This window comes from Lactuca saligna, chromosome 2 (genome assembly GCF_052625555.1).
Source record: "Lactuca saligna cultivar CGN05327 chromosome 2, ASM5262555v1, whole genome shotgun sequence".
Classification (NCBI taxonomy): Eukaryota; Viridiplantae; Streptophyta; class Magnoliopsida; order Asterales; family Asteraceae; genus Lactuca; species Lactuca saligna.
Genome location: NC_136418.1, coordinates 125,825,243 through 125,841,453, shown reverse-complemented (window position 1 = coordinate 125,841,453; position 16,211 = coordinate 125,825,243). Strand labels below are relative to the sequence as shown.

At 33.0% G+C, this 16,211-nt stretch overlaps 2 protein-coding genes across 7 annotated transcripts; both read right to left on the bottom strand.

Annotated features, from left to right (window-relative positions):
- Positions 1-2,251: 2,251 nt before the first annotated feature.
- Positions 2,252-9,430, bottom strand: GRL (transcription activator). 5 transcript variants are annotated; one of them, XM_078980101.1, is made up of 24 exons: positions 9,129-9,429; positions 8,329-8,771; positions 8,161-8,235; positions 7,977-8,057; positions 7,817-7,897; positions 7,582-7,664; positions 7,411-7,495; positions 7,197-7,322; positions 6,993-7,100; positions 6,873-6,917; positions 6,649-6,791; positions 6,437-6,569; positions 6,233-6,343; positions 6,072-6,150; positions 5,799-5,992; positions 5,551-5,696; positions 5,371-5,452; positions 5,172-5,282; positions 4,718-4,843; positions 4,482-4,618; positions 4,287-4,383; positions 3,198-4,192; positions 2,909-3,121; positions 2,252-2,828 (listed from the first exon to the last, which is right to left on the bottom strand). In XM_078980101.1, the coding sequence occupies exons 2-24, from the start codon at positions 8,740-8,742 to the stop codon at positions 2,372-2,374; spliced, it is 4,122 nt and encodes a 1,373-aa protein (XP_078836227.1). In that variant the 5' UTR covers positions 8,743-8,771; positions 9,129-9,429; the 3' UTR covers positions 2,252-2,371. The 5 variants fall into 5 exon arrangements, with proteins under 5 accessions (XP_078836227.1, XP_078836223.1, XP_078836224.1 ...); XM_078980097.1 differs by having other exon boundaries at positions 6,993-7,322; positions 9,129-9,430; XM_078980098.1 differs by having other exon boundaries at positions 6,993-7,322; positions 8,329-8,767; positions 9,129-9,430.
- A 2,015-nt stretch (positions 9,431-11,445) lies between these two features.
- On the bottom strand, positions 11,446-15,325 carry LOC145031524 (chaperonin 60 subunit alpha 2, chloroplastic-like). Of its 2 annotated transcripts, none has more exons than XM_078980096.1 (9): positions 15,144-15,325; positions 14,700-14,883; positions 14,503-14,624; positions 14,230-14,437; positions 14,007-14,152; positions 13,600-13,906; positions 13,246-13,496; positions 12,956-13,156; positions 11,446-12,052 (listed from the first exon to the last, which is right to left on the bottom strand). In XM_078980096.1, exons 1-9 carry the CDS (start codon positions 15,186-15,188, stop codon positions 11,765-11,767), a joined length of 1,752 nt encoding a protein of 583 aa, XP_078836222.1. In that variant the 5' UTR covers positions 15,189-15,325; the 3' UTR covers positions 11,446-11,764. The 2 variants fall into 2 exon arrangements, with proteins under 2 accessions (XP_078836222.1, XP_078836221.1); XM_078980095.1 differs by having other exon boundaries at positions 15,126-15,324.
- Positions 15,326-16,211: the final 886 nt, after the last annotated feature.

The following is a 16,211-nucleotide window of genomic DNA, read 5'->3' as shown; positions in this document are numbered from 1 at the left end:
AGGGATTGAATTAGTATTTTCATTAATTTTGACTCAACTTGTACTCCTAAAATAGCTCTTCTCTGGTATCTGGTGTATTCGAAATCTAAAACACTTCTTTTCGACAAATCGTTTGAAATTAAAAAGCTCATTCAAATTGAAGTTCCCTAATTTTTTGCATAAAATATAGTTAACTGGAGACTAATTTAAATCTTCATCTCCTTTGCCTCCATTGAATCCACCACCACAATATTTTTTGGTTTTGGTATTGCACTTTTTATTTTTGTGAAACTGATCGATAATGGTGTAAGTGTTTTTAGAAATATAACATGTCTCCGAATAAAACTAATTGCTTGAAAGAAACTATTCGCCGCCGCCGCTTTGCGTGGGCAACGGCTAGTATATATATATATATATATATATATATATATATATATATATATATATATATATATATATATATATATATATATATATATATATATATATATATATGTATAATATTTTTATTAAATAAAATGAACTAAGGTTGTGATTTTACACACCTCATTCTAAATTCTAGATTTTATATATCGTTCATATTTTATAAATTATTGGTTCATGAGCAATGCCACAAAACCTAAACGAAATTATATTTGAGAAATAAATCGGGTAGATATTTTCCCTCTAAGAACCCGATAGTTATGTCATAATGTTGTGGTGGTGGTTATTCCCTTATAACTTCGCGGTCAAAAATATAATAGCGGTCACCGGATGCTAATTGAAATTGCGGTTCTCGAGGTGATATAGCGTTTTTTATATTATTTAGAATTTATATAAATTAGAGTATTAATCAGTAAATCATACGTCAAAGTTCAACCCGACCCAATTAGTTAGTTAATCAATAAATCATAATTCACATATCATATTTAGTTAATCATACTTCACATATCATAATTATTTAATCGTACTTTACAGGTTACCAATGTCATGGTTAATTATACTTTAACACAATCAACAAGAAAATGCAAGACTTACAATTTTATTATATTTTAACACAATTACAATTAGCATATAATGATTAAGTAATTTGATAGATAATCATAATGTAGTACTTTAAGTTTTTAATACAATTAACAAGACAACACATACATGGTTTCATTGGAAGTTATGACAATCACAAAATTACAATTTTATCCAATGGAATGACACAAAAGTTTTGCTTTGGGCAAAGAAATAACACAAAAGTTTTGGTTTAGGCTAAGAAATAACAATTTTATTGAATGGAACGGCACAAAGAATGTTTTTTTAAGTAAAATAGCCCAAAAATGGAATTTATTCAAATAGCGGTTATAGCGCCGCTATAAAAATGACCATAATCGCGGTAAATAGAGGTAAATCGCAGCAGCACAGCTATCCTAAATCGCTATTTCAAAATAGCATTTCTTTACCTCCGCTGCTATAACGCCGCTATTGACTGCATAGCTTATAACTATTATTAAGCATTATTTTGTCCTATAACCACCATTTTAAACCGTCATTTTCCATGTACAAAATGGAAGATGGTTAAAGCATGCAAAGTTTTACCAAGTTTAGCAACCGAAAATCGTATTCTTCTCTATGCTTGCAAATTGTTGCGAAGAACACATAACACAATCAATGTATTTTGTATTTGTAAATCAAATTAGTCATGTAATATGATTCGATCTCTTGGATTGTCTCATGAATCTGCATTCATGTAACCCTAAGAATAATGGTCGAATTACAGATTTCGGAAAGTGATTTCCAAATATGAAGAGATTATCCAAGTTATTATTATTCTAAACATTTAAATTCTAACGATCGGTACGAATCAGGAAAAAAAAATCACTTTGTCCACCTCTACTTTCAACTTTATGGAACGTCGGACAAGGATGCTTGAAACAATCGTGCACCACTACAATTGTTCAACAATGAACATGTAAGCCTTATAGCAAATAATCTCGATAACCCCCCTTCACTTTGATTCTTTCACTACTTCTATTTGTGAAAGAGGTGTGGGTATGACGGTTTATGCACGTATCCTTAATGATTTGTTGGCTAAGGATGCTTGGAAAAGGAGAAATCAAAATCAAAGCCATCAGCATCACCTCTAAATACGTGTGGTCATCCAAAGAGGTGTGATCAATGCAAAATCTTTGGACATGACCATTCCTCTTGTCCCAATCATATGGTTACTAGTTACTAGTTACTACCACTTCTCCAAAGCCGATACAATCTACTCCCAAATCTAAAGATAACGATGGCTTTCAAATAGTAGGGAAAAAGCATTGATCAACAATAAAAACAAACTCATCAATTGTCAATTCATAGTAAAAGCTCAACACCAAGACAACACATTCATGAATTTCCACTACAATACACTCCAACCCGTCTATTTGTACGATATGGGACCCGATCTCGAAACCGCAAATCTCGGGAGTGGACTCGGGCCTCTGCTTCCCGATGTCGACCCTTCATTCTTCAGTTTCTGACTCGAACTATAATCCAATGGACCCGAACGTCTTCCATTCCGATGTTTATGATCGTTTCCTTTTCCATGCCCCTTGTCATTATCATTGAAGTAACCAGAATCTTGTCCCGATTGAGGGGTGGAATCACCATACGGATTCCGGACAGCCGGAGAGGAATGTCCCATTGATAGAGCCGGGGAGCTCCGTGGGGACATGCTTAGTAGTGACATCGGATTGGAATGAGTGTTTCCGTAGTATTGACTGTAAATGGAACGAAGGATTGCGTATGGGACGTGTTGCTCGAGTGAAGTCCGTGGTAGGTATGGAGAGATTGAACATAATTGGTCTAAGAAGATTAGCTTTGCTACCAAATGAGACCTGTAGATACAAGGGTAAAATGGTCATTTACTTTCATTCAGTCCAAAAAAGTCATGGTTCATACTATTAGTATTAATAACCTGTCGATTTCGTTCCAGGAATCGAGTGCAATTCCCGCAGAGATTTTGACAAAGAGATGCATTGTGGATTTTATGTTTGATTCGACAGACTGCTGATCTGGCGTTTCCGATTCCACCGTGTCGCCAGCATGGCCATTTGAATATAACTGTCTCTGTTGATGTTCTCTTTGAACCCTAACTAGCTCACTTCCCGCAATCACAGCAGAAATACACCTGTAAATCAAAGTGTCATTATAAATAATAGTATATAATAAACAAATAGGTTAATATATTAAAATTTTAATATTACCTTGCTAAACAGTGAACATTTGTATTGAAGCCACCTGTCTCAACATTAAAAGCAGTAGTATTCCAAATACTCGAAGTCATAAAAGTGGAAAACAAATAAGCCAACAAACTCCACGAAGCATCACTCCCACCACCGACCTCCTCCAAAATCTCCCTCACCCACTCGGAATCATGATCCACCACCACCCCAACACCATTCGCCACCCTCCTCATCCGCCTAACCACCCGTTTCTCCGGCACCTCCACCGGTAAATTCCCTGCAACTCCCGCCAACAACGAATGAATCAAGGGTGCACCTTCTAGAAGCACCGCCCCGGAAGCTTCCGCCAGCAACGCGTCAAACGCAATCGCCTGCCCGGCCTGAATACAGAACCCAATCACCGTCTCCACATCGATTATCTGTCTCACATTCGCTTCCCGCTCGATCCGGTCACCCGAGAGAATGCTGCCCGAAACCGCTTCTAGAGATTCCCGATTTGCCCTAAGAGACGAGTCAACACAGTTCAAAAGGGCGGCTGTGTGTTCTTTTAGCATTCTGTCCAGCCTGTCGACTCCGTATCCACCGAATATCCTAACGAACGCGTGTAATTCCTTGAGATCTGTAACAGCTTCCGCGAAATACCCGCCAACTGGGCGTGCGCTTTTGAAGCATCTGTGGAGTGGCGCGTACAGGATTCCTGCTCCTGAGATATCTTTTACTATGTTTTCAATGTACCAATTGCAGACAGCTTCGATTGCGGATCCCGTTTGTTGATCGTTATTGGGTTTATCGAATGTGTGGAGAGATGAAACGGGACCCGTGAAGGATTCGGTTAACAAAACTTCTCGAATCCCCTGTGTGAGGTCCATGCTCATATGCTGTTCCGCCATTAGGACTATGCTGACGTGTCTACGGATTAGGGATTCGAGAACTGTGGGGCGTTGAAGATCTGTGTCTGATTTTAATACGGTGTGTAGACGCCTTCTGAAGTTTCCTAGGATGCATTCTCTCATGTACTGTGTTTCAAAATGTCATAAGATGAAATAGTAAAATATTAGTTTTGTTTTATGTCTCATTAAAAATAAATACATTTATTTGGATTATCATTACCTCTCTCAAGACGAATACATGATTTAGAACACAGATAGGCTCCATGTCATTCAAAACTGAGCAAAGATTTGTTAACCTCTGCATGGCAGCTTCTAACCTATAAACACATAAATAATGTTGTGTGTGAATTTTAATTTTGGGGGAAGAGATAACAAAATGTAACAAGTTATAATGTTGAGGGATCAGGAATGTTACATTTTAATGGAATTATTATTTTCAGGGTAGCTTTCATAGCCTGGCAAATGTATACCAGATACCCTTGGGGATTTTGCTGAAGGAATAGAAAGTCTGGATGTCAAGTTCATTAGAATTGCTGCTTGTTCTGGAAGAAGCTGAGATTTTTTTAAAAAAAAGAAATAATAAGTTAGGTTTATCAAATTTAATACATGAATTTGTTAAGTTTTTAAGGAAATTGAAAAAAGAGTAAGAACCTGTGTCTCCAAAGAGCCAAAACCTCCTTCAGAATCAAGAATGTTGATTAGGCCTTCCAATCCTCCCATGATTGACTCAATGAGTGACTCAACATATAAAACAGCATCTCGACCAATTCTAGTTAACTGTATCAACCAATCAATATTCAGTAAATTGCCCTTCAAAAGATATTGATAAAAACTAAAAAGCACGCATAAAATTTAGAGTAAGTTACACTTTTGGTCCTTATTTGAGGTTTTTGGTCGCTGTTAAATACTTTTGGGACCAAAAGTTGTCATTTTACTTGGAACAAGAACAAAAAACGTTACAAGAACCTCAAAAAATGACCAAAATCGCAAATGAAAACTTTTTTGGGACCAAAACTGAAAGAGAAAAGATTTTGGGATCAAAATCGACAAAACCAGGTAAACCCGGGGACCGAAAATGTAATTTAATTTAAAATTTATGAATTACCTCTTCTGGAACAATTGTAGAAGCACATTCAGGAAAGCTGCTAGCAACACCAAGCCATGCACAGCAATGTTGGGGGCGTCCTTCAGGTCCAAACATGGTATTCCTGAAAACCTGTTTTTCCATATTTATCAAAAATATATTTTTATTTACAAATTCTCAAAACTAGCATAAATAAACTAAAATAAAACCTAAAACATACAGTTGTAAGATGTTGATGGTAGAAATAAAGCCTTTTCAAACTCCCATGTTTTGAAAGCTGAGATTCAAGTTCATCAACACATCTGCCATTCATATAAGAATTAAAATTATATATTAGGTATGTATACAAGTGAGTTAAAAAAAAAATAAATAAATAAATTTAAATATAAACTTTGAGCACCTTGACCAATTGTATAGAGCATTCCCTTCAGATAACAAGCCTTCTTTTCCAGTAGACACTGTTGCTTTCTCCAAATGTCTTATGTTAATTGAAGATCGTGCAGATGTAACAATCATTAAAATCGATAACCAGTCTTTACGTAATTCCTGTTTATTCAATTTTTTTTTTATACATCATAAACATGACTATAAATGAATAAATAATAACAAAACTTGAATGGATTAAAATTAAAGATTACTACTACTTACTGATAGATCACATGTAATTGCAGAGATATTTTCACCCTGTGGTTTTGGAATATTTTCAAGATGGTCAACGATTTTTTGGAAAAGTCCTTTAAGAGTGGTGTCCAGGTCAAGAGCCACCATGCCAGGTGTATTCAGGAGGAAGCGGATGCGGCCCGCTGAAGATGACAGGTAGGATAAACCATACCCTCTCACAGCTGTAAAAATATTGTGTAAATATTTAAACCTTCACCTCAAGGGTAAAAAGGTAATTAAACATTTTATAAAAACCCTCACCTGCAATGTATTTGCGTACTAGACAGCAAAGGTGATCCATTCCATCCAACAAGAATCCTATTGTGGGATCATTTGCATTCTACACATGTTGACAAGTCAAACTTGTTAATTAATATTATAAAAATATATATATGTAGAAAAAAGAATAATTTATCACTTACTATGTCTACAGCAACTATACGATTGGTTTTGGATTTTGATGAATTAATTCCAACATGTTGAAAATACCATATCACTTCACTTTGAGCCAATGCCAATGCAGAAAATACCATCTATATTACAAATATTTATTAAAAAAAAAGGTTAATAGTTATATTATATCATTGAAAAATATAGATTGTAGTGTGTGTTTAATTATAATAAACCTGAATATTAGGAGCTAATAAACTCGGTTGATCAGTGAAAAACAAAACCATTCTTCCAATCTCTTGTTTTAATAATATTCTCCTCTCATGATGAATTGCATCACATGATAAAATTGCTTGATCATGCACTTCACTAAATAAAACATACAAACAACAATTATTAATTAAATTGATCAGATTGATTAATATAATTCCCATGTTAATAATAATACCTTATCATTTTCTCAACTTGCTTTGCAACACTATATTCCAAATCAGCTTCTTTTTGCTTTGTACGCCCTGATTTTGCCATTTTCTTTGATTCCAATATTCGTGGCATTACATATAACTGATAATCCTCATGCAACAATATATACTACATTTCAAGAATATAAAAAATATATATATTAATTTCCTCAAACAAAAAATTATCAACTATCATTTAGAGATTAATTACCTCGTCTCTATATAAAGTAAGAACTAGATTTTCCTTCAATACAACCTGTAAACATGATTAATGTAAACAAGAAAATTATTAAGTTTATAAAAATTTAGGAATTGTATTTATATTTTTTACCATAGCAATATCAATGCTGGTTACTCTAAGAAGCTCATCAGGACAAACAAGATAGCCAAACAGTGCCCATTCTCTATAAGAAGTTACATTTGCCAAATCTTGAGCTCTCTGTAAACAAAGAAAAAAGAATAAATCATTATGATTTTTATAAAGGAAGTATATAGTTTTTTTTAAAGTAAAAGTAAAAAAATATATATTGTGCACCATTGGATGTGCAGAGTTTGTGAGAATGTCAGGATATCTGGGATGAAAGGGGCTAAGAAAACCCTCGTTTCTAAGCTTTCGTGTATCTGTAGACAAAAATATAATGGGACCCACAGCTTCTAGAACCTGAAAAAAAAATGGGTTTAGTGGACAAATTGTAATTTAGTTTCTAGAAAGTTCTAGAAGATATTCATAATCAAGAAACGAAAATGACCTCTCCAATCCGAGGACTAACAAAATTCAGATCTTCATGTAACCCTTTTAATGGTGGATCATATGCATCTATGAATTGAACCAATCTGTAATTCCATGAAAAGATATAATAGGTGGATAAATATTTATATATATATCCTAAAGTGTATGAATTTAAACACATAATGAATACCTATAATAAAAATCACAGTCTCTGTCATTTCTCAAAATAGCATGGAAAAGGTTGTACATCTGGATCATCATTTTCCTTGGTAACTGTAATCAAATAGTAAATGAAAAATGAAAATTAGTATGCATCATCATGTAATTTTTGATACCTATAAGATATGGAATTGGAAAAACAATATATAAAAAGTTATAAACAATAATAAAAAACATAGATTATCATACATGGCCTATAGACTTGCCTTCTCAGCAAAGAGATTGACACGAACAAATGAACAAAAGAGGTCCATAAATGCATGTAAGATAAGAGAGTTCTGATGTGGCTGCAAAAAATAAAATTAGAATTTAGAAATATAAAAAGTTAATTTGCATAAAAAGCATAAAATATATAGAAGCACTCACCAACAGGGTAATAACAGTGCTGCTAAGATCCAATATGAGTCGCAAAGCCTGTTCTCTGAATGCCACAATATCAAGTAGTAGCTACAAAATTTTATCCATTTATCAAAGAATATAAAACCATTTTTCACATTTCTTGAATGTGATTAACAATGGAGATATAAGAGATTAAGAGTAAACTCCACACCTGAATCCATGGCTCCAAGCTTTGTAAGTGAACTTCAGCTTGATCATTTAAAGCATCCAAAGCAACTTTATCAACCTAAAAAAGTTAATTATCGAGTTTATGTTTCTTAGAAATTAATGGAAGAATTAGAATGAAACCCAAGAAATAATCAAATACAGAAATACTTACACGTTCAAGTTGCAATTTACTATGATGTTCTGGAAACTTCTTTGAAAGGAGGATACAAATCTTTGGGCAATTTGGGAAGACACCTGCTTTCCAAAATGCTTCAGAAAATACATGATTTACTGAATCTGGATAATCCAGGATTTGATTCAATCTATAGATTTTGGCCATTAATCCTTGTGCAACTTGGGTAAGTTGATATACCCATTGAACATTTAATCCCTTATGAGATACTCCAGGAAGCTGGAATGATACTTCTGATCCATTATTCCGGGAGGTTCTAGAAGGCATTGGAGTGCCCATTTCTTGATTCAAGTATTCACTCCATCTTGAAGGACCTTCAACCTCCCTTGCTCTTGGGGATGTCGACAATGCTTCTTGTGTTGATAAGTTTAATCTGGATTTTGGCATTTGCATTGTTCCTGTATAATCCAATCCCAATCTATCTGAAATTTGATAACTCGTTTTCAGAAACCCTTCCAGAAAGTCAACATGTATGCAATTTCAAAATTAGGGTTCAGACCCATGCCATGTACGTTTATCAGACATCAAATTAGGTACTAGCTAAGCAATATGTTCACAACGAAGGATGCCCTAGATCTTAGGATGCTCACAATTGCGTTCATAATCCAGTTTTATTGCAGTTTGTCATGAGTTACAACCAAGTTCGAATATTTGTGAGTGTGTTAGGGAACTCCAATTCCAGGGGCATGGAACTGGCTTAAGGTTTTTGTGCAGATCCATCAACTACAATGGTGATAATCGAGAAATGAGATTATATAAGGAAGAAAGAGAGATAGTACCTTGAACGACGACAAATGTTCACGAACAAAGCCGGAGCTTAAGGCTTAGAGCGAGAATGGAGGTTGAAAAGTGAAATGGATCGACAAAACTTGTGGAATCCACTAATTCAGATCTGGGTTTTTGAGAAAGATTGGAAGTGAGGTTTATGGAGCTTAGAATAATGAGAAGTTGAGGTTGTTGATAATGATATGGTATGATGAATTTTCGCTGTGCGCAGCACTCACTTGGATTTTCAGTTTGTCTGACGCCGACCAACCGAGTGCCATAACCACCCTCCACTGCTTTCAGAGGAAGTCAACAAACAAATTTTATTTTTACGATAAACCTATATCCATACATATTTTGCCAAAAAAATTCATTTTTGTGTAAAACTAAACACAAACATTTTTTCCAAAAATAATCATGGAGTCATGGCCCATTGACCACTCACATGATTTTTTTTGGGGATAATGAGTTAGGAGGTTAATAAGGTTTCCAGTTTATCCTTACTGGGTCATTAAGATTTGTTTTGTGCGTATTAGACTAATATGGTTGTTATTACCGTTTAGAAATAATCATTTTACCGGTTTTTAACCAAAAAATGGGTCTATGTTGCCTTCGTCTTCTGAATCCCAATCCATCAAAACAACCTGAAAAAAACACACATTATCGTTATTCGTTAACCTCTGAAGAACAAACAACTATAATAACATAATCTTCAAAAAAATTACGCATACCCTGTGAAATCGACTCTCCAATAACCTAATCTTCTTCTCCCAATAACCTAATATTCTTCAAAAAGCCCTAAATTTGCGATGAATGATGTCGATTTTCTAAAGGATTATGAGAAAGTGTACGTTTACATGCAAAAGGGTGAGGTAAGATGATGGGTACACTGATCCAAGTAAACGGACGTAACGTCCGTGCCAACTCCTCAATTAAGTGTTAAATCAGCACATGGGTAACCAGCTAGTAAGGGTGCAACCTCTTAAATGAGATATCTGAAACATTTAGTGAAAGTATTCGACTTTATTACCACCAAAACTCATCCAATGGTAAACCGACACTTTTTGGAAAAGTTAATGGTTTTTATGACAATTTCCCTTTGGTAATCTGATATCATTAGTTACTTTGATTATTGATGAAGAGTAAAACTCAAGGAATGAGGCTTTAGAAAACACTACCATAGTTTTTGCCATACTCATTCTTCATGGGTGTTTAACAAAAAACCATTATACGAGCATATAAAACATAAAAATTATTTAATCGAGTTTTGATCATCAGCCATTTTTATAGATTTCCTGAGCGCGTTTCTGAAATATTCATAAAGAGGAAATGGTAAAACTTTTAGAGTTTATATATTTTTGAAAATGTTGAATACACAGAAGTCATACGAAGTAAGGACGATTCTCATAACCCTATATGAAGACTCATTTGTTATTTTTGGAAAAATGAGTTTTTGGACTATTTTTTGGCACAAAGGATAGGGAAATAGTTTTTTTTTTTTTTTTTTTTGAAAGATCTCTATCTTTCTATATGTATGTATATGTTAATTTAAGATAAATTTTATTACACATATTTGCTATGATTTGATAAATTACAATTACCATTCTGTGTATAACATTTTACAACTTGATTACTACTTATAAAACCATGTCAATGAATAGTAAAAATTTAAAATATGAGAAATGGCATCTCTATGTCAATTTATGTGACATTTAGGCTATTTGGACCAATTTCTAAAGTATTTTCTCAAAATCGAAACCATTTTGTAATTTTGTATTAGATGGAAATTGTTTTTATAATTCTTTATAATAGATCATTTCTAAAGTTGTGTCGATTTTGAGAAAATACTTTAGAATTTTGTTTAAAATAATTCTTTTGCTACTTTGAATTGTGTCCGAATCCACTCAAGATTGGTGTTTTTTTTAATAGAACATGTACTTCGTTGGTGTTTTTTGAACATATATCTTAATTTGATAGTGTTTTTTTAACATGTAATACTTGAATGGTTTTTTCCGAACGAATTTGAAATTTCGATGGTTTCTTAAGTCATTTTGCCTACAATTAAAATATAAATGACAGAGCAAATTATATATTATTAGTTGACATTTTACAATTTGCAATATTATCTAAGGAATTCATGTATATTATATATTATTAGTTCTTTTCTTTAAAAAACCTTTTTAGAATTTCATAAATTCCCTTTCAATTTACTAGCTTTTTACAAATTTATCTAAAAGAATTCTTACAATAACTTTAAAATGTATATTATTAAATACTACATATAACCAAACAAATAATTTGTATATAAATAATTAAAAATTAATTGTGATATTAAAACAAACATTGATGTGTTTTCATCTATTTTGAATCAAGCACCATGAGTTAATTCATGTTTAACAAAAACAAAATAAAAGATTCTTTCCACTAATTCCCTTGTATTCTAAATATCATTACAACTCCAATTCAACCAACAAAATCGCCATCAATGCCCATTCCATCTCCTGCCCTCAACTTACACACCCCCTGCCCGAACCGGTTTTGACCTTCCGGGCGGGTCTACATATAAGAAACTCTACCATTGACCTTTTTAAGATTTTGACCAAAAAAGTCAAACAGAGTTCCACAAACTCAATCCTCTCATATTTATGATTCAAGGATGGATTCCAGGAAGAAGAGGTACGGGTGGTTTTTTCTCTTTTATTTTCTCGACTAAAACGGCTTGCGTAGTGAGAATGATAGCAGCAATTGAAACTGCATTTTGAAGGGCACACCTTGAAACTCTACAAGGGTCAATGACTCCTGCTACAACAAGATCTTCATATGTATCTGTCATTGCATTATACCCAAATTCCCATTCGAGTCTCTTCATCTTCTCAACCACCACATCACCATCTACCCCTGCATTTGCTGCTATCAGTTTTGCAGGAGCTTGCAACGCCTGTAAATCCATCATGCATGTGTAAATCACCATTTTACCCTTCCTCATATATTACTATTACTATATTATACTAATATACCAATACAATTGCCGGTGTGGATATATGCTAATAATGAAATTTACAAAAACAGCCCCTGGATTAATGGAATAATTACATGTTTAGTCCCTGTAGTTTTTATATATAATTTTTAACATGTATTAATTACAGTTTTGGTTTCTGACTCCATGTAGCTTTTAGTTTCAATAACTATAGATTTGCCCCCTCTAGTTTTTAATTTCAATAATTACAGTTTCGGTACCTGAACTTTATAATTTGCAATAGTTACAGACTTACAATTTTGATCCATGTATTTATTAATTTAAGATAGTTATAGTTTTAGTCCCTGTAGTTTTGAATTTGTATTAATTACAGTTTTGGCCCCTTTAGTTTTTAATATCAATAGTTACACTTTCAGTACCTGTAGTGTATAATTTGCATTAATTCACAGTTTTGATCCCTGTAGTTATTAATTTAAGATGGTTATAGTTTTAGTCCCTGTAGTTTTGAATTTGTACTACTTACGGTTTTGGCCCCTGTAGTATTTAATTTTAATAACTACAGTTTCAGCCCCTGTATTTTATAATTTGCATGAGTTACAGTTTTGAACCCTGTAGTTATTAATTTAAGATAGTTTTAGTTTTAGTCCCTGAAATTTGAATTTGTATTAATTTCAGTTCTGGCCCCTGCAGTATTTAATTTCAATAACTACAGTTTCAGTCCCTGTAGTTTATTAATTTGCATTAGTTAACAGTTTTGGTCCCTGTAATAAATGATTAGTAAGTAACTTAGTCTAGTAAGCTATATCGGTTATCTTTTTGACTATTTGACTTAATGCAGAAAGAACACAGGAAACAGAAACATACAGATGCTATGATGTTGACACCACTTTCTTCATCTAGATCTTCCATTAACTTTTTAATGGAGGGAATTTCCTCAAGAAGATGAATATAAGTGGCCCCACCACCAGGCACAATACCCTCATCCATGGCTGCATACGTGGCGTTTTTTGCATCCTCAATTCTTAGCTTTCGATCTTCTAATTCCATCTCAGTGTGGGCCCCTACCTATAACCAAAATTCTTTCACTTCATTCTATATAAATTATTTAATTATATAATCACTTTCTCACAAATGTAATAAATAAATAAACTGACCTTGATAATGGCAACACCACCAGAGAGTTTTGCAATTCGTTCACTGAGCTTTTTAGAGAGATAAGAACTATCTGTTTCTGAAAGATCTTTCTTTATTTGTGAAATTCTTGCTTTGATTTCAGCTTTCATGGATGAATCAGCTACAATAGTTGTGTAATTACTTGTTATAGTTACTTTTTGTGCAATTCCAAGCTGATCAGAGGTTGCATATTCTAGAGATAAACCCAAATCTCCAGATAAAAAATCAGCTCCTATTTTAACATGATAAATGTCAGCAGAAAGGTGGCATATAAATAATAAAAACAAGTCTTTAAAATGTAATATACGAAATATTTAAATTGTTAAAAGAATTACCTGTCATGAGGGCAATATCTTGAAGTAAAGCTTTCTTTCTTTCCCCAACACCAGGACATTTAACAACAGCAACCCTAAGTAAACCTTGATTTTTGTTAACAATTAGGGTTTCAAGAACTGAGATTGAGATATCTTCAGCAAAAATGAGCAAAGGGACACTTAATTGTGTACACTTTTCTAGCAATGGGACAATTTCTTTCACAGATGATATCTTTTGATCTGTTATCAGGACTTTAGCATTTTCAAATTCCACAGATAAATTGTTCTGATTTGTGACAAAATGAGGAGACATGTATCCTTTGTCGATCTGTAGGGAAAGTATTCCTGAATAGACATTAAAATATGAAAATGAAAAAGATAAAAAGAATGTATGAATCAATTATCACAAGATGTGTTTCACTTGATACCTTCATTCCTTCTTCAACAATCACTGAAGTTTCACTTGATGAAGAAGATTCAATGGAGATTATTCCATCATGACCGATTTTATCAATGGCTTCAGCGATTAAGTTTCCAATAAATTCATCATTTCCAGCAGAAATGGAAGCTATGGCTGTGAACAGGAAGAAAAGAATCTTTAGAGTTTAGAGAATCTCATGGAAGAAAACACTAAAAAGAAAAGAAATTTACCTTTGATATCATCTCTTTTGCTGACTGGAATCGATTTCTTTTTCAAAACTTTGATCAATTCTTTTACAGTCTTCTCCATTCCTTTCTTTAAAGAAATGGGATTTGCTCCAAAAGCTACAGCCAATAATCCAGATTTGATCATTTCTCTTGCAAGAACAATTGCAGTGGTGGTTCCATCTCCAGCTAAATCATTTGTTTTAGTTGCAACCTACCAAAAAAAATTGAATATTATTACTGAATAATTACTAGTTAATGTCTGATTAGCAGAAATACCTCTTGGATAAGCACTGCTCCTGCGTTTTCAATTGAATCAGGAAGCTCTATGGCTTTAGCAATGGTGACACCATCGTTGATAACTTTGAGTGTTCCAGATTCAGAAAGAACAACATTTCGGCCTGTATAGATCAATCACCATAAGTAAGATTATGGATTTATGATAACTATTGATGTAAGATGGAGGTGTGATATACCTTTTGGTCCTAAAGTGACAGAAACAGCATCAGCGAGTTTATCTATACCAGCAACTAAACCTTCTCTGCATTTTTTATCGAAAGAAACTCGTTTTGCTCCTGCTTTAACCACTACCATTCTCTTTGTTAAAACCTGCTTCCTTCTCCATAATACTCCACAAAAGCTTTGTTTTCCAGACCCTTGCTTCAATATTTATTTGAAAAAATAAAAATAAAAACACAAGTCAAAAACCTCAGGAAACCTAAAATTATACGCCAAATCCCGATTCCACAATTAGAATGCGATAATCCATTTACAGAAAAAGAATCCGAATTGATGTAAAATTAAACGATATTATTGAGTAAATTGCTGCATCAGGAGGTGGATTATAACTGCGGGCACGTATGAGTACAGTAAGAATAAGACAGAAAGAAGAAATAACATACATGGAGCGAACAAGATACCGGATGGATGAACAGCGAAGGAGGAGATAAGAGAGATGAAGACATGCGTCGATTCTTTGCTCGGATTTGATCACCAAACGAATTTCCGTGTTGAAAGAAAATGGGTCGCAATTCGGTCCTGGTGAGGTTTATCAAGGGTTTAAAGAACTTGTGTCTTCACATGAAGAGTAAGAAAATAGGAAGATGACTATTGACTACTTAAGTTAATAACTTAATTTTAGAGAGTTATTAAAAGGGAAATTTTAGTCATTCATATTATTATTATTTTTTAATATTATGTGTAGATTTTTTTTTTCTGAATACAAAGTAATTTTTGAAAAATATTACATAGTTTGTTAATAGTTATAGCGAGAATGGTTTTATTTTTTACTAAAATCAAAACCGAATAAAAATATTTGGTTTTTCATCATGGAAATATCAAGCCATGAGTTTTTTTGGTTTTAGTTTCTCGTTTTGTTTTTCCTATTTCAGTTGCTTTATCCCTCAATAATGTTGCTAAATGTTAACAAAAACGCCTAATTTTCTTAGATATAATAAAAATGCGTAACTAACACATGTTTATTATTTTGATCTTTAATAAATCGTAAATTCATAATCATTTTTTTTAACTTCTAAGACAGTTAATCCATCAAAGATATACATAAAATGACATAGTTTTTGGTATTTTACTATTTTAGTTTTTATATATAAAAAATCAAACAGAACCAAAAAATCAATTTTCTAAAACCAAAAATCAAACTGTTTCATTTTCAAAACAAATTGTTTTTTTTTGTTTTTTTTTTCGGTTTTTGATATAGTTTTGGTTTTTTTGCACACCCTTGTTAACCATCATCTTCATATTTTCTTCAATCACAAAGCATTTGACATACCTCATAAATTGAAATCAAAACCTTTTTGAAAAAAAAATCCAAAAGGTATTTCATATCACCATATCATTTCTTGTGATTGAAGTAAATACGAAGTAAGTGGTTTTTAGGGATGTGCAAAAAATAAAAATTATAACGAAAACTTTAAAAAAAAATGGAAATAAAAAACCAAAACATTTTGAAAAAACAAACGTTTGCTGTC